Genomic DNA, 26876 nt, shown 5'->3' on the forward strand with positions numbered 1-26876 from the left:
ACCTCCCCGGGCTGGGGCTGCGTGTGCTTCCCTGCCCGCTTTCAAAGCACCCCACCGCGCTGACTCACCGGGCTCCCGGCTCCCGGCCTCCCACATCCCCTGCCACTCCCAGCGTCTCCCTGTCTTTCTCCACCGATACCTCCGCTTCCTTCCCGCTCCCCTCCCGGCTTGGCGCTGTCTCCCCGGCCGCCCACTCGCCGCGGCTCCGCTCCCTGGGGCACCCAGCGGCGCCCCGGCGAGGTGCGGTGCTGCCGCCGGGCTGGATGCGGCAGGCACCGGTACCAAAATCCCACCTGCAAGTCAGGGGCTGAGGAGATTTGGGAAAGCTGCTCCTGGTTAATGTCCCCACTGTGCTCAGAAAGCCACCACCAGCTTTATTAGGGACCAGTGTCAACCTCCCAAAGCAGCATCCACACAAAGCAGAGCCCCCCTGGCTCCGGAGGTGACCCGGTGGTGCTGTGGTCTCGGACATTTCCTCAGGGGACACCTCAGCAGCACCCGGCCACCAAGGGGATGAGCAGCACCTGCTCGCCCTCTCCCGCTGCTTTCATCCCCGATGGGTTCTGCTGCCTCCCTTCTGGGGGGAGATGCTTGCTCAGCACGTCCTGCTCAGCTCCTCTCACCCCTGTGTTTCTGCATCCCCGTGTCACGGCTCGGCCGGTGTGTGATCCCGTGGGGTGACACCCCAAAAAAGCCACATTTTGCCTACGGTCGGCCAGCCGGCTTGGGAAAGCTCTCCCTGAGAAGTATGGCATCAGCTGGTGGGAGAAGGCTGGGCTCTGACCCCGTCAGCCCTCTAGCTGGGTTCCTAAAAATACCGAGCGTGCTCTCAGGACGGGCTTCCAATCCCCGCTTCCTGCAGCTGGCACGCGCCGATAAGGCGCTGCTCGGGGGCTAACGGGCGCGCCTGAGCCTCTGCGGCAAGCTCCGGCATCCCCCCCTCAACCCAGACCTCCCCGGGGGAGAAAATCCCCGTATGGCACCTCTGGGGCTCAGGGGGGGGAGACTTCCTCATTCCTGCGGGATGACCGGCGGCCATAAAACCCATTGTATGCATATGGGGCACTTCTTTACCCTCTCAGGCGGGTGGGAGGGCGCCTCGGGGAGCAGCGGGGTGCCCTCCCTGACACCCCTGCAGGTTTCCAGGGAGCGCTTATAGGGGCGCAGAGAGACAGGGATGAGCTGGAGGAAGCAGTAACAGCCCCGAGCTTGGCCGGGGGATGCTCGGGGCAGTTAACTCGGTTGCAGATGGAGCTTTCCCGGTGCTCCCCGCGGGGACCCAGCGCGCTGCCGCAGCACAGCGTCTGTCCAAACATGCCCAGAGCCAGTTACCCATCAGCGCAGGCACCCGCTGCCTGGAAAATCGCCCCGGGAGCTCCCGGCTGCCGCTCCCAGCCAGGCAGACGGAGGCCAAATCCGGACTTTTGCTCCCTCTGCTCCCGCACGGCCGTGACCCCTCCGTCTCCGGCTGGGTTTGAGGGGGGACGAGTGATTTGGAGCTGGATCTGCCCCTCAGGGGCACCCTCACCCTGCACTGACCCCAGAGAGACCCCAAATTGCCCTTGCAGCCCCTTTGCCTCCGGGGGGAGAGGGACAGCCAAGCCAGGCCACCGCCCCGGCCAGAGGCTTGGGTTTAACCTCGCTGGGGCAGAGGATGACCCCAAATCCTTTGTATCCACAGATAAATCCTCCCCAGCCTTGGGGAGCCCACAGAGCTGGGGGTTTCTGGGGATGAGGACTGGGATGGGGACTGGAACTGGGACTGGGACAGGGATGGGACCTTCCCCGGGAGCAGCAGCTCGGCTTTTTCCAGCAGAGCCACCTTTGTCATGCAGGCTGCGGGGTGATTGCTTTCAGGATTACTCTGCCAACGGTTCTTTTTTTTTTTTTTTTTTTTGCACAACGGTTTTTATCACCAATGCCTTTTACAATGTTTACCAGAAGGGGGAGAAAAAAAAAAAAAAAAAAAAAAAACTCCACACACCTTCGGAGCGTCCCTGCCCACCCCGAGCTCCCAGCAGCGCTGCCTGTCTGCGGACAAGGGTCTGTGAAATTGCCACCAATATAATTATCAAGTGTTGTTTCCACATCCTCCTCTCGCCACCGCGCCGCTAGACTTTGGCCTCGACCTGCATTTCACCCGCCTGTCCCTGCACCAAGGGGGGGGGGGGCCCAGGGGAAGCTCCTCAGCCTGGCACCCGCACCCCAGAACTCCCCAAAACCACGGGAGGTGGGGAAAAAGCAGGGAAACTGTGCCGTGGGGGAAGCGGGGTGATGTGGAGCAGCGGGGTGACAGCAGCCGAGCCCACGGCTTGGTTTTCCTGGAGCAGGGGCGCAGCAGGGCTCGCTGGCTAACCTGTAACCAGCCGTCGCCGGCTGTAAAACCCTCGGCACGTTCGCACCGGCTTCCCCTGGGGCGTCCGCCCTCCCCTGGGAAGGAGGAAGAGCAAAGGCGAACCGAGTTGAGAAGTAACTGTTCGACACGGCGCCCTGCCAGGGCAGGGGGAGGTTGGGGCGCCCTCGCTTTCTGCCACCCTCACGGGTTTGTCTTTTTCCATTCATCCCAATTTATTCTTGAGCCTGCACACACAGAAGCCCTGGGCTGCTCTGCCTCTTAATTACAGAGTGAGGACGTGAAACCTTTAGCACATTTACCTTTTTTTTTCCTTTTTTTTTTTCCTCGTCTTCTCGTGCTCGCAATGCAGCACCCCCTACCCTGCGGATTCCGCAGAAAAACGTCCTGCCCGCCCAGGTAGGCTGCACCCGAACAACGTCCACGTTGCTGCAATCACATCTGTTGGCGCTGGGGGGTGGGTGGGGGGGAGATAATTACATTTCTCAGAAGGGAAATGCTATCACGGTGAGAAAAAAAAGAGCCCACGACACGCTGGTGATCATTTCACCCCTGTTATCAGTGCTGCTCTAATAGGAAAGGCGACGCTAACGGCAGCAGGACAGCGCGCTCCCCTCTGCTGCTGGCTCCCCGAGGCTCTACATCCACCCCTGCCGTATTTCACAGGGCTTTCCCTGGGATTTATGGTGACTGCTGGCCTGCTCGGGCAAGCCACGAGCGAGTGCCCCGTTGTGTGGGGTCCCTGGTGGCGAGGCGAGGGCTGAGCTGCCGCTGCCGTCCCCTTTCTCTCATGGTGCTGCCACCACGCCTTCACGCGCCTCCACGCCTGTGGGATGGGGCTGCAGATCGGTGGGGAAGCCTTCCCGACACCGAAACGGCGTCTCAGCCTCATTAGGGAGACTGGCAGACGCCTGTGTAAGAGGGGAAGGGAGGGGGTGAATGAGGCTGGGGGATTGCACAAGCCTCGTTTTCTTAGGAAACCGGGATAGAAATGCCCCCCAAGCACTGGCTTCTGATGCGTTATCCAAGATAACCGTCGAGATCTGAGCTGTTTGCCCAGGAGGGGAAATGGCCTTTAGCTTTTCGTCCCCGCTGCATGTGAGCAAACCCTCTGCTGACTGATCAGCAATCCCTGCCCGCGCGCTGACGCGTGCCGCTGTGCCCAGGCTAGCAAAGGAGGAGCGGAGACACAGGAAACACAACGCAAGACTGGGACTGACACAACACCCCGGGAACCTTCCTTCAGCAACCACCGCGTTTATTTGAGGAAACCTCATGTGGAAAGGAGCCAGTAGGGCCAGAAAATAAATAAATAGGCCCTCCCAAACCACACTTCCCTCGGCACTGGCTCAGCGATGTGGCTTGACTCCCTGCAGGAAGCCACCAGCAGCTTGCCAGTCACACACGCTCCATCGGCCCCACAAGCCCTGTGAGACATCTCTGCGAAGGGCTGAGTTGTTAAGATTGCATTTGTTGCGGGGAACTCTGAAATCTCCTTTTTTTTTCCACGCAGTTGCCAGACCTAGTTGCCAGCCTGGCCCACAGCTGGGTTTTCTACTAGGTCACCTCCTCAGCGAGCCTTCCCCGAGCACAGAAAGGAGAGCCACCAGAAGAAGAGGAGAGCAGGACAGCAGACTGAACCCGGGGAAGGTGAGCCCTGTGGCAATCCCTGGTCCTCGGGAGGGATGGAAAGAGAACATGAGAACACCTTAAGCCAGAGCTCCCCTGTGAAACCACATCCTGAATATTCCCCGTCTGGGGTTTTAGCCCCTCGAGTGATTAATGCCAGGCTCGGGCAGAGGCACTCGGCTCCCAGCTGGGGTGAGCCCTTCCACGGTGCCCAGGGCACTACACGCTGGCTCACATCTGCCGTGCAGCTGGCTCGACCCAGTTCTTGGCACTCCAGTGGCGCTGGCTGCGCTACAAGCACTTTATGCATACGTCTTAATAACAGTAAACACACCGATGTGAGCAGAACTATTATACTAAATTGAAATGTTATCATTCCCATTAATTTCGCCTTTCATTTTAATCACATTTGTTCAGCAGACAGATGAAGAAGATTGTAACGAGGAAGGGCTGGCTTCACACATCTGGTTTGCCTCCTCTGCTCAGGGCTGGGCTGGGGACGTGACACGGCTGCCTCCGCGCAGCAGAGGGTCCCATTCACGTCCCAGAAGCTGACTGCAGTGCAGCACTGCCAAGCTCTACCTGGAGGTATTTGAGCCTGTTTTGCAGCTAGGGACGGTGGTAGCTGCCAAAGTTGAAAATCTTTGTGCCCACAGTCCTGCCTGACGGAGAGCAGCAGCAAATGCCTGGAAAAAAAAAAAAAAAAAAAAAAAAAACAAACAAAAAACAGGAAAGAAGTCAGTCAGTGATAAGACTACGCCTTTCACAATAAACCTTCCACCTGACGGTTCACTTGTGGTTTACAGAATTCATGAGCTGAAAGCAACATCTCGACAGCAATGGTGGTCCACAGATTTGCCCGGATCCTTTCTGAATCTGTAGATAAGCTCAGCTTCTGCAGCACATGGGGCTGGCTTCCACAATTTGCTCATACGTCATGGAAAAACGTACTTTTTGGTTAAGCTTTCTATCCATATCCACCTACCTGGCTACCACGGTAGTGTGGGGAAGGGTGAGCGGTTGTTCTCTGACCTCCTTCAGGATTTGCAGAGCTCATGGGGTATCCCACCTCCCCGCCGGACATCCCTTTGCTTGGGAAATTCCCAAGTGTCACCTTATACTGAGAGGGTTGTTGGGCATTGGGGTGGGCTGCCCAGGGCAGTGGTTGGGTCTCCATCCCTGGAGGGCTTTAAAAGATGTTTAGATGTGGAGCTCAGGGGTATGGTTTAGTGGGGGACTGGTCAGTGTTAGGGCAGGGGTTGGACTGGGGGATCTTGCAGGTCTCTTCCAGCCTAGGTGAGCCTGTGATGTTGCTGCCGTGTATTTGTGTTTGCAGATTTGTGGTGTTACGCAGCAGATGGTGATTGCTCACACGCTCCTCGCTCTTTGGGAGCCAGCCTCTTGCCAGCCCCACAGGAGCCAGTGGGATTTTCGTGTGCTATAGGGGAAAAGTGCCCTGAAACACAGCACCTGAAGCCCTCCGCACGGCTCCGTGTGCGAGGCAAGGAGCTCCGCGTACCATAACACCAAAAAACAAAACAACACAATCTCGGGCTCAGATAAAAAACACTTTTATTTGCTTTTCACACCAGCAGCCCCAGCACGCGAGAAGGGGCGGCCGCCATTTTGCGACACCCCCCCCCCCGCCCCCATACCCCGATCCATCCCTCCCCCCGCCGCTCGGCGCTCGATTGCTCAGGCCTAGCTCGACGCGCTCAGCGCTCGGCGTGGCCGCACCTCCCCCATCCACCCCCACCCCCCTCCAACGGCCGCCAACGGCCGCTCGCGCGCCCGGCCCGGCTTCGGCAACGGCGGCGGCGGCGGCGGCGATGTCGAGGAGCTCCCGGGCGGTGCTGGCCGTCACCGCGCTCCTCTCCGCCGCCACCGTGGCGGCCGTGCACGTCCAGCAGCGGCGGGAGCAGGAGGTGAGCGGGGCCGCCGGGACGGGGGGGGCGGGGGAGGGAGGGGGGGAGCCAGGCCACGCCCCCTTTCATCAGGCCACGCCCACCCGGCCCCGTGGCCACGCCCACACGGCTCGGCCCCGCCCCTCACCTGCAGGTACAAAAGGGGCGTGGCCTCGTCTCGGTTGGCCACGCCCCCTCACCCGTGGCCACGCCCCCTCGGGCTCCCCCCCGGTGCCTCAGGCCGCGGCGCGCAGTGTGCGCCCTGTGGGGAGGCGGGCGGGTGGGGGGCGGGGGGGGCTCCGCGGCCCGGTGTCAGGGGGGTGGTGGGCAGGGGGTGGGTGAAGCCGACTCAGGGCAATGTGTTCGGAAGGGACAAGCTGCACGTGGTGGACACATGGGCAAAAAGCTGGTTTTAGCTCTGCCGGTGAGCCCAGTGAGTGCCAGGATGAGGGCATGCATCTGGTTTAAATGTAGATGTTTTAAAGCACACCAAACACACACCACAAAGTCTTATGGTAAATGTCTTTTACTAAAGGTCTGAAGTAGTCAGGAGCTACAAACCTCACAGTTCAAGCTGCCAGTCCACACCGCAGCTCAGGTGCCTGTTGCTGTGCCATCCGTAATGACAAGATTACATTTTATCCTAGAGATATTGTCCCTGGCAGCACTTAAGAACAAGGGATCTCGGAGGATGAGACTGATCTGAGAAGGAAAGAGGTGCTTTAAGTTGGAGATTGGGAAGAACTCCTTTGCCAAAAGGGTTGTTAGGCAACAGAATGGGCTGCCCAGGGCAGTGGCGGAGTCACCATCCCTGGAGGTCTTTAAAAGACGTTTAGATGTAGAGCTCAGTGATACGGTTTAGTGGAGGACTGGTTAGTGTTAGGTCAGAGGTTGGACTGGGTGATCTTGGAGGCCTCTTCCAACCTAGATGTTTCTGTGATTCTGTGATGAAGAGGTAACAGGCATAGAAAAGTCCTCAAGGAAATAAGTTGCTCTACCATCCAAGCAGGATCTGCTTATCACGAAGTACACAATGCCGCAGGCAACAGGCTAAACAAGTCACGAGAAACCAAACGCTGAGCACCTCATCCTGAGCACGGTGCCCTGGTGTGCAGGGACTGCATCCGAACTCAAACCATGGGTAAACAGAGGGCACAAGTCCAAGTCTGTAACGTGCATTCCTCCAGCATATGCAATGTCTTTAATAAAAAGAGCATCATCCACAAATGAGCTGATATGGGTGATGCCCTCTGGTTGATTCATATATTCCTAACGACATCAGGAAGTAAATGGGGACTTGCAGCTCTTTGTGTGTTCCTCTTGTTGTTTCATTTGCAAAATACTGTTAAATAGCTTTGGTTGTTACACCTGAGGCCGCTTCTGTCTGGGTAAATGCTACCTCTACCAAATGCTGCCTAATTTATCGACAGCAATGGGCAATTTTCTCCCCATGGGTCTGTTTTAATACATTTTCCCACAACTAGAAGCAGCCGTTACTGTGGGTAGGTGATGTTTTGCTGCCTGCAGATAGGCACTTTTGCTGAGTTTCCTAGAGATGAAAGAGCCAAAGGATCCAGTTGGTCAGTGGAAAACCTTTTGGGGGGCAAAAAAATTTTTTTTGAATATGTGAATTAAAATGTTGTCCCTTGCCACACACACAAAAAAAATAATAACCTGTTGTTTTCTATCCATCCAAATACCCAAGTGAGGGCACAGCCTCTGAATGCCAGGAAGGGAAAAAGAATTGCATGGCTACAGGCAAGCTCCCACATCTTGTACCAGGCAGCATGCCTGGGTCTGTCTTGCCTCCCAAAAAAACCCTCTTCTCCCAAAATGTACACCTGACAGAGGAGTTCAGAGGTGCCTGAGCTGTATATTTGGGGATGGGTTAGCACAGCCTCTAGAGTTAGAAGAGATGTCCCCAGCAGCTGAAGGTGATGCAAATTATGTACTTGCAGGGGTAGGAGCATTCCTTGAGATGCTGCTGCTGCAGAAGCAAAGCCAAAATGCTCAGTTTTATGTTACCAGCAATCAGTTTAAACTTGATGTGAAATGCTACTCAGAAAGCCTAAGGCTCAAAGCTTGTATTTTTATAAATGAAACCTGAGCTTTTCATTTTATAATTCTGTATTTTCAAGTCCGGTTATAATGGCTTCTGGTTTAAGGAACCCAGTTCTTTAGGTAACACAGTGGAAATAAGTAACGTGGATATTCTGCCCTCACGCATAATATTTTCTGACAAGCTTCTGACTATTGCTTTGACACCTAGTAAATGTCTGAACACGTAAAAACGCCTGCCTGCCCCGGGAGCCCCAGCCGAGCTGAGAAGGACGCCTCGCACAGCCTCCGAAGTGCTGCGGGAGTGGCTGGGTGCCTGCACCCGGAGCCCACCGAGGTCGCTTTGTGTTCCTCTGCAGAACCAGGCCCAGCTGCTGTCCCCTGCACAAGGTGCCCAACCAGTTAAACCCTCCCTGTGGTCTCCTGTCCTCCCAGAGTCACTGTCAGTCTTGGCATCTCCATCCCATGCCTTAGTTTCACCATCCCTCCATTTATATCTCTCTGCTGCCTGGCCTGCTCCCAGGCGCGTACATCTGCAGTCCGAAGAGCTGGTTCCCCGATAGTCCCTCCCCTCCTTTTCCCCATCCCAGTCCCCGTCATTAGTTCTGGTTTCGCTCATTCTGCGTTCACCTGGTGAGACGTGAGGGTCGAGCATTTCATTAGCTGAGTAAGAAAGCCTTCCAGGTAGCAGACACAGGCAAGTATAAGGAGGAAACAAAGACTACATAGGATTTTCTTAGGGTTTTTTACATTCCTTTGGTGGCCTACGCATCTATGTGCAAACCACCAGTCTGTGTTGCACAATTTATTTATAGCAAACATTTTTGGTAAAGGGTTTGTACATCTTTTGAATGAAGTGCCATTATTTTTCAAGAGCTTGGCGTAGACAGGCTGTAGGACTTTTACCTTCCTTGCAGCAAGTACCAGCCTTTTTTGGTTTGTTTGTTTTTTAAAGAGGAAGACATAAGCAGAAAGAAGCAGATGAAGACAAACTGTTTTTCTTAAAATTATTTTCAGTTTACCACCAAATTTTCTCCAAGCAGAGGTACAAGTTTTGGAGGTACAAGGCTGTTACAGGTCATGTGCACCCTGCGCAGCATGGGAGCTACTGGTGCAAAGCATTTCTTTGCCCAGTGTCTCTCCTGCTCAGAAAATGCATCCATCTGAAGCGAGTACAAACAAAGTGGGTTTGCTGCAGCACCATCAACACCAGGTGCCACCTCCCACAGCTTTAGTTTTAAGTGGTGTGGCTGCAGGAGGTGGCAGAGGACTAAGGTTTACAGAGGCAGCAGGGCACGGCGAGCACTTCTGCGGGAGGGACTGGAGCTGGGGTGGGGTTGGTTACACTTGCTACCAAACAGGCTATGATGAACCCTGTCCCTTTGTGCTTTCAGAGGCTGCACAGAGGAGTTCTCAGAGATCTGGAGCGACAACATCAGAAGAAGGAGAATATTCGCCTGTTGGAAGAGCAGATTGCTTTGACAAAGCAGCTTAAGGAAGAGAGAGACAAGATGCTCATGGAGAAGAGCTCTCAGCAGTCCTAGGCAGGACCTGAGGCATTCGAGGTTTGACTAAAGGCGTTTGGAGATGATTTGTGTCTAACTACTTGCATTTCAGTAAACAGACATTTCTGAAAGGCTTTCTTTCAGATACATTATATTCCTGTTCCAAAAGCCATAGAGCATACCCAAAATATTTCTTCCAGCAGTATTACTTGCGGACACCTGGCTGGTACCTCCAGCGTGGAGGGGCTTGTAAGTGTGGGGATGGTGGGCTCCTTGTAGCACAAACACCGTCCCGCTTTAGGCGGTGAGGGATGGCTAATAACGTCCACATGAGCGGGCTGCTGAGCCGCCACGACGATGAAGCCACAAGGACATCGACCTCGGAGGGTCTGGAAGAGGGCGAGGTGGAAGGAGAAACCCTCCTGATTGTGGAGTCTGAAGACCAGGCCTCGGTGGATTTATCCCATGACCAGAGCGGAGACTCGCTGAACAGTGACGAGGGCGATGCGTCCTGGATGGAGGAGATGTCCTACTACTGCGAGAAGTGTCAGAAGTGGATTCCAGCAAGTAAGGGGGCTGGTGTTGCTGTCTCTTGTTGCCCTCCCTGTATGTAGTTGACACTGCTAGGGTTGTGATTTACCATGTGGGCACGCTGACCCAAGAGCCAGGCGGGTGTCTGAGACTGGCATTCCCTGCAAGAAATGGGACTGTTTGCTCTAACTGGTAACCAACCAAGGGGATGATTTCAGGAACGTGCACACCTTCCTGTGTGTCAGGCACTGGCTTGTTAAGGGGCTTTGGCCAAGGGTCTTGGCCTTTCACTCCTCTCAGGTAAAGATAACGCTTCCTGCAGAGGTTTGGGAGGAGCAGGACTTTGTAGGTAGTGCTACTTTTTTCCTTTTCCGAGTTTGTGGCTAAATCTCAGCCCTGATGATTTCCTGATAATGTGAATTGAATTCATCTTTCACAGAAGTGTGTCCAGAATGTGAATTTAGTGCAGCTTTGACAGAAGCATGTCCAGCCCTTAGCAGCTGGCTTTGGGATGCACTCGGAGCAAGCTATATCATTCGATCCTTTTGCTCTTGCTCCTTGACATATGATACATTCTGTTAGCTAAGTAATAGACTTGGCTTCCCTTTCTGATTCTACATTGTTGGATCTGTTATTAGATGCAAAACCTAGAAATTATTAAGCACTGGTTTTATTATCTGCTTTTGTGTGTGCTTATTATTACTTCTGCATTTAGAAATACCGAGCTCTTCAGTTGGCATCTGCCTTGCAGCTGTATTGGAGCTGCCCTTATTGCCATCCTAGAGCTTGCCAGGAGCCTAGTGTAGAAATCTCCTCTCAAGGCATGGTTAGTGAGCACCTTGCTGTTAGTGAGTGGAGCCAGCATAGCACCATTAAGATGCAGGTAATGGGACGCGTTAACTTGAAATGTATTAATTAAAAAAAAAAAAAGAGAGATCAGAGTTAAAGGTAGTAAAGGTAACATGAGGTATCCCACCTGAGAGCACTCGATTTAACATTCAATTTGTTCAATTTTACAAAGATGTTCCTCTTTCTTGTTGCTGTGGAACAAATCCGAAGAGCAGAGAAAGCCAGTCACAGAGCAACAGTAACTAGATACAAATGGGTAAAGTAAACAAGCTGGAAAAAGAAAATGCTGTTCTCTTTGCTAATTGTTCAGTTATACATCTATCAATTGACACGAAAGTTACCAATGAGCTCAGGCAAATAATCCCTTGCCACATTGAGTTGCCATCTAAACATTCTGTCAAACTGCCAAATCGGTTGGTTTGGCTTTCTCCAACAAACATTGGTGCAACTTTTGTAGTTGGATTCTGCAACTGACTGCAAAAGCAGAGCAGCCATACATTGCAAGTGCTTGATCCGCTGTAGTGATATAATAAAAGAGATGGAATGAGTTTGGAGAAAGACCTTTCGTATGTGAATTTTGGAAATATTATATATAGACTTAACTGTTTCCCTGTCCTGTGATTTCATTTTTTCGTATTTCTTTAATGAATGTTGAGTTTAGAAGTCCTGATTCACTTGATTTTTCTTCCCCCGTGCTCTGCTGCCGAAACAGAATTTGAGCCTTTAGCTTTGGATGTGTGGGGTTTTATAGGTGTCTCTATCCCAGTAGATCACTTTTGTTCAACTTATATTCGAGGTTAGCAAGTCAGCTGTTTTTTAAAGTAGAGTGGAGAAACAGTTATTTATTGCAGTGTGTAGGTTATTCTGGGGAAGCAAGCAGGAGTGAAAAATGCAGAGGAAGTAAGGAAATGTTTTGGCTTTGTCCATGTGTTCAGATGCCCCTTTTTAATGCCTGTGGTTTTCACTTGGTCACTGCTGACTGCTGTAACTGTAAAATTGATCCATACGTTACATCACAGCGACTTCCCAAGGAGTCTTCCCTGGAGTCTCTGGACTCCATGAAAAAATACTTCCCTGCCTGATGTTGTAGGGAATTATTTTTCCTGTGAAAGGACCTAAAGTCTGACCTTTTGCCTATGCATTTTAGGTCAACTGAGAGAACAGCTCAGCTACCTCAAAGGAGACAACTTTTTCAGATTTACTTGCTCGGATTGCTCAGAAGATGGGAAGGAGCAATTTGAACGGCTGAGATTAACGTGGCAACAAGTAAGTCGAATGTTTGTGCCAGGAGAATAACCACAGGACTTTCTAAAATTGTTGTTTGTTGTGTATGTACTACCTAGAAAAGGAGGACTGGGTATAGATGACAAAGAACCGTATACATGAACTTCAGAAATTAATTAGCTAGGGATTGCCTGCAGATTAGAACTTGAGCATTTGGCAAGTAAATTGAAATATAATCACACAAACCACATTCCTCATTTTTCTTTTTTTTTTTTTTCTTTTCCCTCATTCATGTTGCTCATGAATTTCATGGCTTCGGGCAAGTTTGGAGAAGCAAATTTTAATTTGGCTGCGAGGCATGAAGAGCTTTTTTTATATATACGAACAAATGTAAAACTTGTGAGGTAGCAACACACAAACAGAGAGCTTGCCAGCTCCCTGAACGCAGAGCTCTGGCTTGACTGCCTGCTTGCTAGCAGTAGTCCTTGTGGAATTCTGCTGTTTCAGTCACTTGCACACCCGAGCCATCAAAATACTCTGCATTATGCAGTAACCGCTGCAGGGGTAGATCAATGCACAATATCTTGTTCTGAGTACGGGGCTGGTTTAGTTTGAGGAGGGGCAGGCAGTGCTGAGCACTTCTGCAGAAAGTGGATTTGGTCAAGCAGGAACTGCTGCCTGAAGTGCTTCCAGGTGCCAAACACTGGGCAGGGGGGGCAAGACATCTTTTTGTCCTTTGGGACAGTAGCAGTGCACTGCCTTGTAACAGTTCATTTAAAACATTAGTTGTAACTTCTGCTGTGCTTTCTGGTGGTGCCCAGGGCAGGGCTGGGAAAGGTTAGAGGGGCTGTCTGTGGTTGACAGAGTGGTGGAGTTTCAGCAGATTACAGACCTGGGAAGCAAAGGCTGCTAGCGTTACGCTCAGCTCTGTGCAGAAGATAGGAAGGAGAGTGGCATGGGCAAGAGAAAGACAGGATCTAAACTGGTGAAGAAGAAGGTCTCCCTAGGCCTCCAGCAGCCAGAGCTGCTGCTTCTGAGTTCAACAGTTTGAAGGAAGTGGTAAAATTGATCTGTCTGAAGCAGGAAAAATGTGGACGGTGATTTCTGAACTTTTTCAGACTATGTGACCTCAACAGATCCTTATGGCCAGTTGTAAAGATATATATATATATACACACACACACATATATATTTAAAGTTGTGAAGAACTGTCCCACCTAACTTTATCAATACGAAATTCTAGAGAAATAGTACACTAAGAGGGCTTGTGAGCCAGAAATAAGAGTATCGGGGACATTAAGGCTGTCTATTTCTTAATTTTGTCAATTTTCTTCATAATTTCTTCATTTTGGCGTTTTCAGTGATGTCTTTTCAAAAGCAGCTGCCCACTGCTAGGAGACCACCTCTGATTAAAAATAGCAAACGAACAAAACATCCCCCAACAACAAAAACAAGACTTCAAACCTGTGTGGCAGTGAACAATATGTCCCCTTTAGAAGTAGTGTCCAGTCAAGGCTGTGGGATTGTTAAAGACGATCCCAGCCTAGCTTTATGATTTTAGTTGTATTCAAATGCATTCATTAAATATATTTAACCGCTGGTCACCTGGGGTTTATTTCGAAAGAGGAGTGTTATTTTTCAAACCTGTCCTATAATAGGTCAGACTGAATTTGGTTATGAAGCATGTAGAAGATCTGTAAAAGTATCATTTAATGAAATGACAAACTTAATTCCTCCATACCAAGACTAAATAGTAAATGCCAAGTAGCTTTACCTAGTTTAACCTCTGTTCAATTTGAAATGCAGCAGCAAGTATCTAGAAAGACTGCGGTGACAATGTGTCTGATGGATAAGGTGGTGGGATTACTTGTCACAGATTTTTTTCTCTTTTTGAAAGACTTTTTTCATACTTCCACCCTACATTCAGATCCCAGTTGTGATATAATTCATTTATACTGCCCAGTGCAAAAGTTTGCCTCGTCGTAAACCTGCCTAGTTAGGCTGCTTTTATTCCCCTGGGATGGAGCAATCTCAGAAAAACAGCAGAACGTGCATCTAACAATAGGAAAATTAGAAAGGGCACCATGAAAGCAGGACAAAGACGGATTGCAGAAATTGCTTCAGATGTTGCAAAAATAAGAAATTTACGAGACAGCAGAGATTTGGGTGCGTATGACATCACGTGGCTGGGTGACAGCTCACCAGCTGAAGCAGAAAAGATGCACTGGTATCCACCTCTTTCTGTTCCAGGTCGTTATGCTGGCAATGTACAATTTGTCCCTGGAAGGAACTGGCCGGCAAGGGTACTTCAGGTGGAAAGAAGACATTTGTGCTTTCATTGAGAAACACTGGAATTTCTTGTTAGGAAACAGGTAAAGGCATGATGTTTCCCCAAGGCTCTGTTTGCTGAGCAAAATGAATTAAAACCGGACAAGAATCCTGTTTAATTCAGTGATGTCTGCTGAGCCTGCTGTCTTTTGAGACCTGCTTGGCTCTGATCAGATTCAGATGAAGTGATCGCTGCCTTGCCTGGACTAGCTGCTGGTGGGGCAGGGACAGCTGACCAATCTGTGTCCCAGTTCAAGAAGTGCTACACTTTACATCCTTGGCATATTAAGCAGCATCTTATCTAGATGCTCCAAGCCCTGATCTGGGGTGCTTGATGTTAATCCCCCATGTTTTGAGGGACATGACTGTAAGTTGCCTAGCCCAAGTGCTGAAATGTTGGCCAGTGGGGGTGTGCAAAGGCAAGAAGGAATCCTGAGAGCCGGTGCAAATATGGTTTGAGACTCTATACCACGAACCTGATTCTCCCATATTCAAGGGAGTATCTCAGTTACTGGCCACGAGCCATTTTTAAATATTTTTAAATATCTTAATTTCTTTCTTTCCTAAATGATGTTTACATTAGCCCCATGATAAGTTCTTAGAAGACCAGAAAGTGCTCAGATGCCCACTGTAGCACACTGTCCTGGGAAGTGAAGGGCTTAAATGCAGCTCCCTGCCTCCAAGTGGCCAAAAATGCAATTCAAAAGCAGTTCAGTGAGGGCTGATGCAGGTATGCTGATTAATGGGGATCCTCTTTGCTGTGCTACAGGAGAGGTTTTATGACAGAAAACTCCAAGACAGGTCTTGAATAGAGCTCATGCTTTTATGTCTGTGGGACAGGCATAGGCTTTCCTCTGTTCCCTGAAATTTCTGCAGCTCAGTTGTCCTCAGTGATCTCTCAGGCCCTGGCTCTCCTTCTCTGCAGTGCCTGGCACAGCTGCAGCTATGGAGAGCAGAGCCATTGAATCCCAGTGCCCCCTGTGAATTCAGCCTTCAGGATTCTGTCCCACAGCTTTGGGAGCAGGCTTTGCTGAATGTGTTGAAATCTCAAAGTCACCAAAGCAGATGTCTAAATTAAGTTTCTCTTTCCTTTTACGTGAAGTGAAACCTTTATTACTGCCTTTCCCTTACCTCTCCCATCCTGTGTACCCAGAGTCCTGTTTGCTGTCTTCAGTAAGGGAACACGTCCCTGTAATGTCAGGTCAACACGGCCATCACTAGGATCCTGTTCACATTTTGCTGTAGATAAGTATTGATTTCAGAAGGCTATGGCTAGCTAAGGTAGGAACCTGAGTGTTTGAATGATTGGGGTGCTAGTGGCAGTGTCCTTTGTAGGCTGAGCGTGTTGTGACCTCCTCGAGGCTTCAGGATGAAGGTGTAGCTGGTGAGTGGGGACCTAACGCTTTTTTTCATGTCTCCCACTGTAGGAAAAAGACCTCGACATGGTGGAGCACAGTTGCTGGCTGTCTCTCAGTGGGGAGCCCCTTGTTCTTCCGCTCAGGGGCCCAGGAATTTGGAGAACCAGGGTGGTGGAAACTGGTTCATAATAAACCCCCAACAATGAAGCCTGAAGGAGAGAAGCTGTCTGCATCTGCACTAAAGGCAAAAGGTAACTCTTGCCCAAATGGTGTTTAGGTTCCCAGCTGGGCCAGAGCTGGAAGGCATGACAAAAGTTTACTTAAAACGAGGTGTTCCTGTGCATGGACAGTTACAGGGCAGGATTTTTTGTCTTAGTTTTGCTCTGTTGGAATGGCTGATTTAAGAGGACTATGTTGCGTGCACTGTAGTATGAGCAGCCTTTTATATTTCATTTCAGTGCCTTTTTGCATTGTGCTAACTGATTGTAAGGCTTTTGAGATTTGTGCATTTTTTTGCAGCTGAAATATGTTGTTCTTCTGTTCCTCTTTACCCCGGGGAATGTTTTTTTTTCTTTCTTTCTTTTGTCCACATTGGATGCAAATTCCCTTCTGTGCAGAGAAGCAGAATTGGGTTTTAAGTGAGGCTCTAGCGGTGCATTAACTTTATGCTGCATGCCTTGGAATGAATTTCTTGTGTATTTTGAGAACACATCTTCTAAAATTTCTAGCCAATCTGTCCTTATGACCATAAGCACGTATACAGTGACTGCAGGAGCTCGGTGTCTGTTAGAATAAGCAAGCTACTTCTTTAGCAGCTTCAAAGCCACCTCTGGATCCCATCATTACCGTGGAAGGCCTCAGGAAACGAGTGAGCCGCAATCCGGTGGAATCAGCCATGGAGCTGAAGGAGAAGAGATCTCGCACTCAGGAAGCCAAGGATATTCGGCGAGCCCAGAAGGAGGCGGCTGGCTTCCTGGACCGCAGCACCTCCTCCACTCCTGTTAAATTCAGCAGCCGAGGCCGTCGTCCCGATATCGTCCTTGAGAAAGGCGAGGTGATTGACTTCTCCTCCTTGAGCTCTTCAGATCGCACGCCTCTGACAAGCCCTTCTCCTTCCCCATCTCTGGACTTCTCTGCTCCCGGCACTCCAGCCTCGCATTCAGCTACTCCCAGCCTTCTCTCCGAAGCAGATCTCATCCCAGACGTCATGCCGCCACAGGCTCTGTTTCATGGTAAGAGATGCTCTGGTTTTGGTTTAATAATAAGCCACACGTAGTTATCAAGGAAAACATCTAATTAAAAAAGAAACTTCCAATGAGCTGCAGGATATTTTCAAGATAAGACGGAAAGTAACTGGTTAAATTCTGTTGGTCTTGGTTGCATTGAAGTCTTAAATAGGTTTTCACAGTTGTAGTCACAGTTTCTGAGACCAGAAGGAACCACCATTGTCTTCTGAGGCATCCTGAATACCCAGTGGGTAGAAGATGTCACCTAGCAACATCATCCTAATTAACAGATCATAAATTTTGATCAGGTTGCAAAGCAGAAATGCAAGGCTAAATACTGGTAGTTCTTCAAGGGGTCGGACCTTGTTCTAATTAAGAAAACAGAGAGTAAAGCAGTTCTTGTTGGACATGCTCTGCAGAGGGTCAAATGCTGTCCTTTTGTACTACCTCATTGTTGTTCCCTGATTTTAAACTGAACTTCTCCAGGGTATGCTAGCTAAAGACAGAGCTTGATCATTTGATCCCCAATCTTCAGGAATTTCCAACAATTTAGTGTTTATCAAAGAGCATGAGCTCACAGCCCAGGATGCAGTGTTTTTTGGATGCCAAAGGCAGGAGACCTTAGGAAAAGGATTGATTCTGTGTCCTGAAATAGGACCCCTTAACACATCCCCTGTCCAAACTCTGGAGGCCCAAAAGTAAATAGAAAATAAAGTGTGTTGGGTAAATCCACGTTAGTTCTCCTTAGCAGAAAAGTCTTTCAGGAACCCCCTTTGAAATGGGACATTGTTTATGTTTTTTTTTCCCTGGATTTTTTTGATCTGTTGAACAGATGATGAGGAGATGGAAGGGGATGGAGTCATAGACCCGGGAATAGAGTATGTTCCCCCTCCCAGTGGGGCTGCTGGTGCTGGCACTGTGATAGCAGGCAGGAAAAAAGTGAAGACAGCTGAGCAGATCAAGCAAGAGGTGGAGAGTGAAGAGGAAAAAACGGAAAGGATGGAAGGTGACAGTGAGGATCCTGAAGAGTCAAACGCATCGCTGCAGGTGAGGGGGCGAGACAAGAGGAAACCACAGGTGGAGAAAGATGCTAAACCCCGAGCTCCCAAGCATACCTCTGTTAGTATTTATGAGGAAAAGCTGCTGCTGAAGAGGTTGGAAGCCTGCCCCAATGCCATGAGCATGACCCCAGAGGCCCGGAGACTGAGGCGCAAGCTGATAGTGAGGCAGGCCAAGAGGGAAAGAGGGCTGCCACTCTTTGACCTGGACCAGGTTGTGAATGCTGCGCTGCTCTTGGTTGATGGGATTTATGGAGCCAAAGAAGGAGGAGTTTCCAGGTCTCCAGAAGGGCAAGCAACATACAGAACTACTAGTCAGGACTTCAGGATCTTGGACAGATACCAGGTGAGTGTCATCAAATTTAAGTGGGTTTTTGACACTGGTTATTTTAGAGCTCTTGCTGCAGAGAACAGCACCACTGTGGGGATGCCATGAACATGAAAAGAATTATGTGAACAAGGCTCGTTTTGACTTGGGGCTCTGTCCCCACTAATTATCTCACCAGCCCCTTTCTTCTCAGGCAATGTTCCAGCAGAACAACTTTCTGTCAGTATAAGCACCACAAATGTTTATGTATTTGTATTCCACCCCTGCACAAATGTTGATGGTGGAGGCCTGGAAGTACCTAACTGCTCTTTCATGCCATGTGGGAGAGCAGTTGCCTGCAGTGCTTTGCTGAGCAGTATGTGCAGCTCATAGCATTGGGTGCTGAACCTGAGAGTGCACTGCAGAGTCCTCTGAGGTAGGATTGTAGGATTGTTCAGATCACCCTTTTATAGGGAAAGGCCCTTATTCTTTCTCTGTTGATGTGCTTCCCTTGTGTTAAGTCATTGACTACTTTTCCTGATGTGTTCTGGATATTTTTTGTACAGACGATGCTGCCTGCCATGAAGGGATATCGACAACAGACGACGAAGTTTCTGTACCGATTGGTAGGCTCAGAAGACCTGCTGACAGACCACAGCATTGTCAGCCCTTACACATCCCGTGTCCTGAAACCTTATATCAGGTACGGATGGGCAGAGGTTGAACTTGCTCTTGGCCTGGGAAGCAGCAGCCCACATTTCTTGGGCAGTGATCGAAGTATCTTTGTGGGAGGGGACGCTTTTCTTTTGGGCAGCGATCCTCGCTCATCCCTGCAGCAGGGAGGAGAATCTTGAAGAGACAACAAGGCAGAGGAGTCACCATAGTCACTGAATGCAGGGTGCACCTGCTTTTAGGGGAAGCCCGTAACACCCTTAGTCCTGCTGTTCAGACAGGCTGGCTCGATGTGCTGTGGATCCAGGAAGTGTCCTCAGCTCTGGCACGAGGCTGTTTTTGCTGAGCTGGGTGCTGTTTTCCCACATGAATGGAAGACTTCTTTTGTTCCAAGTTGAGCATGTCAGAAAATATTTCATGGGCAGTGCCCGTTCAGCTGCTGTAGCATTTATTTTTGCTCACTCACCTTCTGTGTTTGCTTTCCATGTTAACTGGCAGGCGTGACTATGAGACAAAGCCCCCAAAACTCAGGCTGCTGGCAGAAATCCGGGCGTATCCACACAGGAATAATCCTCACTGGAAGGCTGAGCCAGAAGCACCTGTTGATTACTGCTACGTTCGCCCTAATCACATCCCCACTATAAACTCCATGTGCCATGAATTCTTCTGGCCTGGTAAGATTCCTTCTGTGCTGGGTTTTCTAAGAAGGAAGTGGTTTTGTTCAGAAAAAAAAAATCTTTGGCCAAATGTGTCTTCAGTTGGTGTCTGGCTCAGTTCTTAGAAAACCATTATCTGATGTCATAGGAATGTAGTTGAGATGGAGACATGAGTTTGGTGTCTTTTGTTTTCTGAGATCATTTAGAACTGGGCAATTAGGCCCTAATTAGCACAGCACTTAAAGAAAGAGGTCGTTTTGGGTAACACCATTGATGCCAATAGAAATAGACAGTTACTAAAATCAAACATCCAGCAGAATCCAGCTTGGGGTGGGCGCTTGATGTATACAAACTGCTTAGAGATCTAATGCTCATTGGAGTGAAATCTGGGAATTGCTAACTACTGTAAGCTTCGCTATGGTGTTCTTTATTTCTTCAAGCCTCAGTATTGGCAGTGTATGGGAGAAGTTGGGTGTTGATTTTCATGAACCATCTCTTTAATTGTAAGATCCCTGGGACAGTGGCTGCCCTTTGCGGGGTGGGATTGGGGCCACAGTTATGTGACTGTTGTCTCAAATTCTTATGAAATAAGAATTGTAACGTTCATCTAATGCCTCGATCAGCTTCTGATCAGCAGTCAGCACTGCAGACTAATTTAGAAAGCCCCGTGTAAACAGTCCACACCTTTATTCCAAGTAACTGTTTACTTTACGTTTTGATTTGCAGATAGTGATTCAACGTTGTTTGTAGTTCAGCAGTGCTCGTAAGCTGCAGTCAGCATCAGAGCTATTTGTGCCACTTACTGTCCAAATTGTACAATCCGGGGGTAGATAGCTTGGCATGTCTTCCCTTCACAAGCTGTTTTGGAGCTCGTGAGACACTCTGCAATCCTGACAGAGGCTGAACCCCTTTGTCATAGACTCTCCTCTTCTGATAATGCATTTGAAGTTCTGGCCAAGTTGCTTTGCACCTTCATTAAGTTCTTCAGGACTCACCCAGTTTTATTTAACATAAGGAGCGTGGGTGTGTTCCACCCTCCTATGGGCTGTGCATCGTTAAATCAGAGAGCTGACACTCCCAGCAGCCTCCAAACAGGAATCAAAATTTCTTCCATGGTGTACATTTTCTGGGGCTGGGATAATAGGATTATTGTACCTTGGTCTGTTTTATTAGGAGAGAGAAATGAGGATGTGATACTTCAGGAGATAAAACGTGGTGTCTGCGTGGACACAAAGGGTTTAACTTCACGGTGTAATTGCTGGAGTGGTGTTGGGGTGGGATACGTGCCCAGTCGCGTCCTAGTAGTGATGCTGTCTTGTTGGCTGAGTTCTTGGGCACTTCACAAGGTGCTGTGAGTCCAGGCTTTAGTTATTACACCTCCCCAAATCCTTCCTGTCAGAGCTTTTCTTGTTCCTCTCACGGCAGAAACGAGCTCGCAGGTAGTAACCACAAATGAGCTGACACGAAGCGAGATTCCTCTCACGGTATCCGGAGCCTTCGTGTCCTAACGGGAAACATCTCCTGAGCAAACAAGTGGCGAACCCTACTGAGCTAAGCACCTTCCTGCAGGAATAGCTGCGTGCTGAGGGGACGGCACCGCTTCATCAACCATGCCAGAGCGCTCAGGGCAATGTAGTGCTCCTGTACAGACACGCTGTAAGGCACTTCACAGTCAATTGCAGCCTTGAGATAATTAACGCTGCTCCCTATTGCCAATCAATTCCTCCCACGTCTTACCCCACCCTGCTCACTCTCGAGCAAGAAAATAATTCACCCGCTTCTCTCTGCCTAGCGCTTTATGAGGTCTTGCATCTCATCAAGAGTGATAAACGTTGCTGGAAAACATCCTCTGCTGTTTTCTTACCCCACGTTCCAAATATATCTGTGATCGCCGGTTTGAGGCTGAAACTAGCATTTATGGCATGACTGCCGTGTGTTGCACTTCGCTTAGGGCCTGGCTACACAGCCAAATTACCAAGCAGGCCTCGGTGCTGTGAGCTAAGCTGCTTGGCCCTAACATGCTGCGTAGATGTTCTTAGGCTGCGAGAGCAGCGTGGTTAGGCAGGGTAACAAACTCCGCTCAGAAGTCACTGACTTCAGGTGTTTCTCTCCAGCCTCTGACTCATAGAAGCACTGCTGGCAGAGAGGCTGTTTCAGACCCCAGATTAGAGAATTTGCGTGCTAAAAGCGAACGTTTTGATAGCGTTGAAAGCTGTGGCTGGGTTCACAGTGTAGCTCACAAAACAGCTCAGTACAGGTAACGGAGGAAGCAGGAGGAGAGGCCAGGGAGAGAAAAAGACGAGAACTCTCGGCAGGTAACACTGAAAAAGCTGAAACCCCATTTCAGGTCTGCTGCACCCGGAGAGAGTTTGCAGGAGGAAGAGGATGGAGTAGCTGATACACTGCATTGCCCCCGTGCTTGTCTGCGGGCAGGTCCTTCAGCGTTTGCAGAGTGGAGCGGTGATGGTGTGTGCCAGCCTGCTGCTGGCCTGGCCCTTTCCCTCCAGTGGTTCCGTAGCCCTTAGAGCCCCAGGCGAGGGGCACAAACTGACTGGGACCCAATCCAGCAAACATTTGCACATGCAAGTGACTTTACCCATATGCACGTCTAGAACTGGATTCTTAACAGTCTGCTGATATGGCTCAGCATACAAACTAAGGAGAGATTAGCTGGCTGCTGACATAGTGACACACACACACACATATATACACACATATATACATATAAACCATTTGTTTTTTTTGGTTTGGGTTTTATCCGTAGGTCATTCAGAAGGAAGTTGGCTTTAATGTCTCTTCTCCACGAGTAAAGGAGTCTTTTCCCCGTTGTGTGTGCTATGCTAACGTGTGCACCTATTGACATCAGTGCCAGAAGTCTCATTTTTGTCTAAGGGCTTGGTTGAAGCATCTGTCAGTCACAGAGTTTTGAAATAAGGCAAAAGGAAGAAATCAAGTGTTTATGAAAGGGCTTAATAATCTGAATTTCCATGGAAGTATGACACAGCGTAGTCTGCTTTCTGCTTGGTTTGCAGTGCTTTCAACTGTTATCTCTTTCTTTGTAGGAATTGATTTGTCAGAATGCCTACAGTACCCAGACTTCAGTGTCGTTGTCCTTTACAAAAAAGTTATTATTGCCTTTGGCTTCATGGTGCCAGATGTGAAATACAATGAAGCTTACATCTCTTTTCTGTTTGTTCACCCTGAGTGGAGGAGAGCTGGAATTGCAACCTTCATGATTTATCATCTTATTCAGGTAATGAAAAAATCCCCTGTCTGTGCTGAATTAACTAGCTCCCCCTCCTTCCCTGTGTGCACACATGCGTGTGTTGGAGAGGAGGTAGTGTTGTGTTCCTCCCTTTGGTCTCTTTCTCCTTGCCCTTTCTTTACTCACACAGCAGCACAAATTGTCCACTGTCAGCAGCCCATGTGGATGTTTTTGGGGGGAATTGCTTCAAAAGCAGAAACTGAAGTGTGTTTAGAAGAGTAACGGCACTGGTCAGGCCCTCAGAATTAGTGAGATGCTATGGACTTTGTCTCGGGATTAATTTTGCATTCTCCAATGGTCAATAGTTCACATAACAGTAATAATGTAAATTTGGGGTTTGAAGGGAACAAATTGGTAAATGTGCTAATAGTTTGGTTAGAATACATGGTAGCTTTCCTTATATACACCTGGAAGCTTATTCTGGGACTGGTGCAGTTGCCTGAAATCTCTTACTGATTTTAATCATTCTCGTCCACTTCTCAAATGCACTGGTTCAAATGCAGCAGAGTTGAAGTGTTTGCAGCCTCATTCGGATTTGTTCAGACTGGCTTGTACTGGGCTTGGTTGCACAGGGACACTTGGGAAAATTAATCTGAGCTAACTAAAGGAGTAGTGTTAGAGTAGTTAAACTTCATTAAACCACTGAATGGATGCTGTTTTTCAGGTGGCCTTCATTCCATTTACTTCCTTGGATTAAATTGCACAAATCTGAGTAAGGATGCAGGCAGATGTCCTTTTCTAGAGCCCAACTGTGCCTCCTCAGGACCCACTTTAGCACTCCCTGAGCTCTCCTGGCAGAGCTGCTGGTGTGAAAGATTCCCCAACTTGTTTTAGTTGAGATGAGATGAGCTGTACTACCAACAACTCTCCATTGAAACTGTTTTTACTTGTACTCGTTTGGATAAAGAGAGATAGGGAGTGCTGGCAGGTCCTTGGGAACAGTGATCTGTACCTTAGAAAAGCAGTTCCCACCAAGAGCAACTCCTCTTGGCCACCTGAGGGTAATTCTTCTACCAACACAGCTTTCTGCAGTGCCCACCTCTCGCTGCTTACTAGCCTGTGCCAACATGCAGAGCAATCTATTTTACATTCACCTCTTGCATTTCCTGAGCCTCTCTGTGTGAAGTGTTTGAGTAAATTGCCCTCAACTGCAGTCGGCTGATGTGAGATGTCAACACCTACAAACAACAGGCCCAGAGATGAGCCAGCGTTTGCAGGGATGCAGCCGCCGGACTCCTGTCTCTCCAGCAGGACTGGGATGCGTTTGCAAGTCAGCTGTGGGGAATCACCACAGCTTTTTGTAGCACCTATGACACCAATTAACCTGTTCCTGCTTTCAGGAGCACGTGGAGAACAGCCAGGCAGGTCTGAGGCTGATGAGACTCGCTAGCAGGGAGAGATCACCATTGTACATTCGGCTCGTGTTAGATTTATTTTTCCACTGCTGCATGTCAGTGGTAGATGGCGGACACTCGTGTAGAAGTGGTGACAGTGCCCTTCTCTCCCTCTGCTGCCAGGCTGTGTGTGCTGCTTCGCAGCCTACCCGGGCTGATACCAGGGTCTGCTCTCGGTAGCTGAGGCCACCTTAATATCCTTTGGATGAAGGGTAACTCCGTCTCTCTGCTGAAGATAAAGATCAGTGTGTTTAGGTTGGGGGTGAATTCTTGGAGAGAGCATAATCTAACAAAAAATGTTTTGATGGAAGTGGTGAGGACCAAACTGCATCTTCTTAATAAGATGAATTCCAACCTCCTTTTCCCCAAAATGGCTCCTCATTATTTCACTTTTTTTTTTTTTTATTAAATCCCTGTGAGACCTTTTCCCTTCGAGTGATCTGCCACGTAGATTTCCTAAAGGGTGTTACTATTGCCATTTAGAGTTACCATACATGCAGTATACAGAGAATGCTACTAAAGCACTAGATGAAAGCAAGAAAACAGTACTTTATTATTATATTACAGTTTTATCAAAGATAAAGCTGCCCCTATAATCTCGGATCTTTACGGGAACTTCAGCGATGCCATTTGCTGTCTGAACTCCCTTGCCTTCTCGGGAGGCGAGTGCTGTGCCCTGAAGGATGGGAGAGGAGCTGGGTGGGATGCAGAGGAATTCCAGTGTGACAGCCCAGAGGTGGTGTGGTGCTGCAGCACGGTCCCAGAGAGTTCAGCTCTGTTTGCTGATGGGGAGGAGCACAGCGCCTGATCCTTTGGCATGTTTTGTCTTCAGGCCGTTGTTATTAAGTATTTGAGATTAGTGCTGTATGCTGGGATTATTTATAATGAACAATTGCTTAGACTTTGACAATGGAAAGCTGAGATATTATAATCCAAAGCCTTGTTTTTATTGTCAGAGGGTCCCCGTTTCTCAGAAACAGAGGCTCTGAGGAACAGTAGCTGGCCTCCCTTCACGTTTCAGCTGGTGCTATGTGTGGTAACTTCTGTGTTGAGACCTGTGATTTTCTCACGTTTCCTCAGTAACTTAAATACCAGACCTGATGAATCTCTTCACCTCCGCATTCCCCCAGAGGCTTTCTCATTCTCTTGCTGTGATACCGTTTTTTTTTTTCCTTTTCCTCCCTTGGCAGACCTGCATGGGCAAAGACGTAACCCTTCACGTCTCTGCAAGCAACCCTGCTATGCTGCTCTACCAAAAATTTGGATTTAAGACTGAAGAATACATTTTGGATTTTTATGACAAGTATTATCCCTTGGACAGCAAGGAGTGCAAGCACGCGTTCTTCCTCAGACTGCGGCGCTGATCTGCCCGAGCTGCTGGGGAGGATGTGCGGGAAGCCCAGCCTGTCGAGCATGGCCTTCAGCAGAGGATGTTGGCTGTCACGTGAGAGCTGGAACACACCTATGCCTTTTTCCCTAGGACTTCTAATATCAGCAGTGCTGGATTGCGTGCTGAAAACACAATCCATGGGGATTGATTCATGCTCTCCAAGGGAGAGGCCTGGAAATGCCAACTGGCACATGCTGAAGCCACTGGAAGACTGACGTTCTTATGGGGAGCTTTTCTGACACTGTCACTTTGGAGAGAGAGCCCCACTGATTTAAAATAAAAAACAACAAAAAAAAACTGTTCATTTCAGAGGGGCCCCATGGATTTCAAATTTTGAAACCTATCCAAAGTTGCAGGAGTTTTTGTTTCTGTTTTTGTTTATGGAAAATGAACATCTAAACTTCAATCATCCACAGTGTTTCTGTGATTTGATTGCTCTGTTAGGAACGGTGTCTTGAATTCACGAAGGGGAATGCAATATTGGTGCATATATCTGGATGCTGACTTTAGGAAAGCTCTACACGGGCCAGAACAGCAGTACTGGAACCATGTTTTAGGAATAATGAAGTGTGTGTGAACTCATGTCATCCTGAGTGAAGGGCTCAGAGGAGATATCTTTGTTCTGTCCCTTCCCTGCGGCCTTCCTTCCCCTCCCCCCCCCATTGCCCCTGTGCTCAATGTGAAGTTCTTGTGGTGCGCAGTGTTTTGTGTTCAGAAACAAGATGTCAAGTAGGCTCACAGCTAGGTGAGGGAGGACACAACAGCTGCCAAATCAGCTCTCTGAAATCCTGCAGCCTCTGTGCCAGTTGTTGGTGCTGCAGATCAGCCCTTTGGGCACACCTCTAACCACAGAGCCAGCCTCACAGGCTCCAGCCAGCACCCACCTCCTCCTGCCACAAACAGAACAAAAGACGGAGGCGAGGTTTGAAACGCAGGCTCGAGTTTGTAGGAGCAACCTGTGTGCAGCTGGGAGGGGGCAGAGGGCAGAGGTGAGCCAGTGCCAGTTCTTGGAAGCATCTAGGCAGTGATTTCACAGTAATGTGAGAGAGAAAAAATAGTAAAGAGGAGAGAGAAAAAAAAAAAAAGAAACAGCCAAGAATTTAAGAAAAAAAAAAAGTTTGTTTGCACAGTTAGCAGCTTTTCTCTCTCCCTGTTTTTTACTGCAGAAG

General features: G+C 49.1%; 2 protein-coding genes across 3 annotated transcripts; both read left to right on the forward strand.

Moving 5' to 3' along the window:
• Window positions 1–5700: 5700 nt before the first annotated feature.
• PET117 (PET117 cytochrome c oxidase chaperone) lies at window positions 5701–9488 on the forward strand. The gene is made up of 2 exons (XM_068675781.1): window positions 5701–5907; window positions 9339–9488. Exons 1-2 carry the CDS (start codon window positions 5812–5814, stop codon window positions 9486–9488), a joined length of 246 nt encoding a protein of 81 aa, XP_068531882.1. The 5' UTR covers window positions 5701–5811.
• A 272-nt stretch (window positions 9489–9760) lies between these two features.
• Window positions 9761–26769, forward strand: KAT14 (lysine acetyltransferase 14). Of its 2 annotated transcripts, none has more exons than XM_068675770.1 (10): window positions 9761–10016; window positions 11977–12095; window positions 14304–14425; window positions 15809–15990; window positions 16552–16971; window positions 17798–18369; window positions 18897–19033; window positions 19501–19676; window positions 22721–22911; window positions 25508–26769. In XM_068675770.1, exons 1-10 carry the CDS (start codon window positions 9761–9763, stop codon window positions 25679–25681), a joined length of 2349 nt encoding a protein of 782 aa, XP_068531871.1. In that variant the 3' UTR covers window positions 25682–26769. The 2 variants fall into 2 exon arrangements, with proteins under 2 accessions (XP_068531871.1, XP_068531872.1); XM_068675771.1 differs by having other exon boundaries at window positions 16555–16971.
• The last annotated feature ends 107 nt before the right edge of the window (window positions 26770–26876 follow it).

The sequence above is a fragment of the Anas acuta genome, chromosome 3 (genome assembly GCF_963932015.1).
Source record: "Anas acuta chromosome 3, bAnaAcu1.1, whole genome shotgun sequence".
NCBI classification, from domain to species: domain Eukaryota; kingdom Metazoa; phylum Chordata; class Aves; order Anseriformes; family Anatidae; genus Anas; species Anas acuta.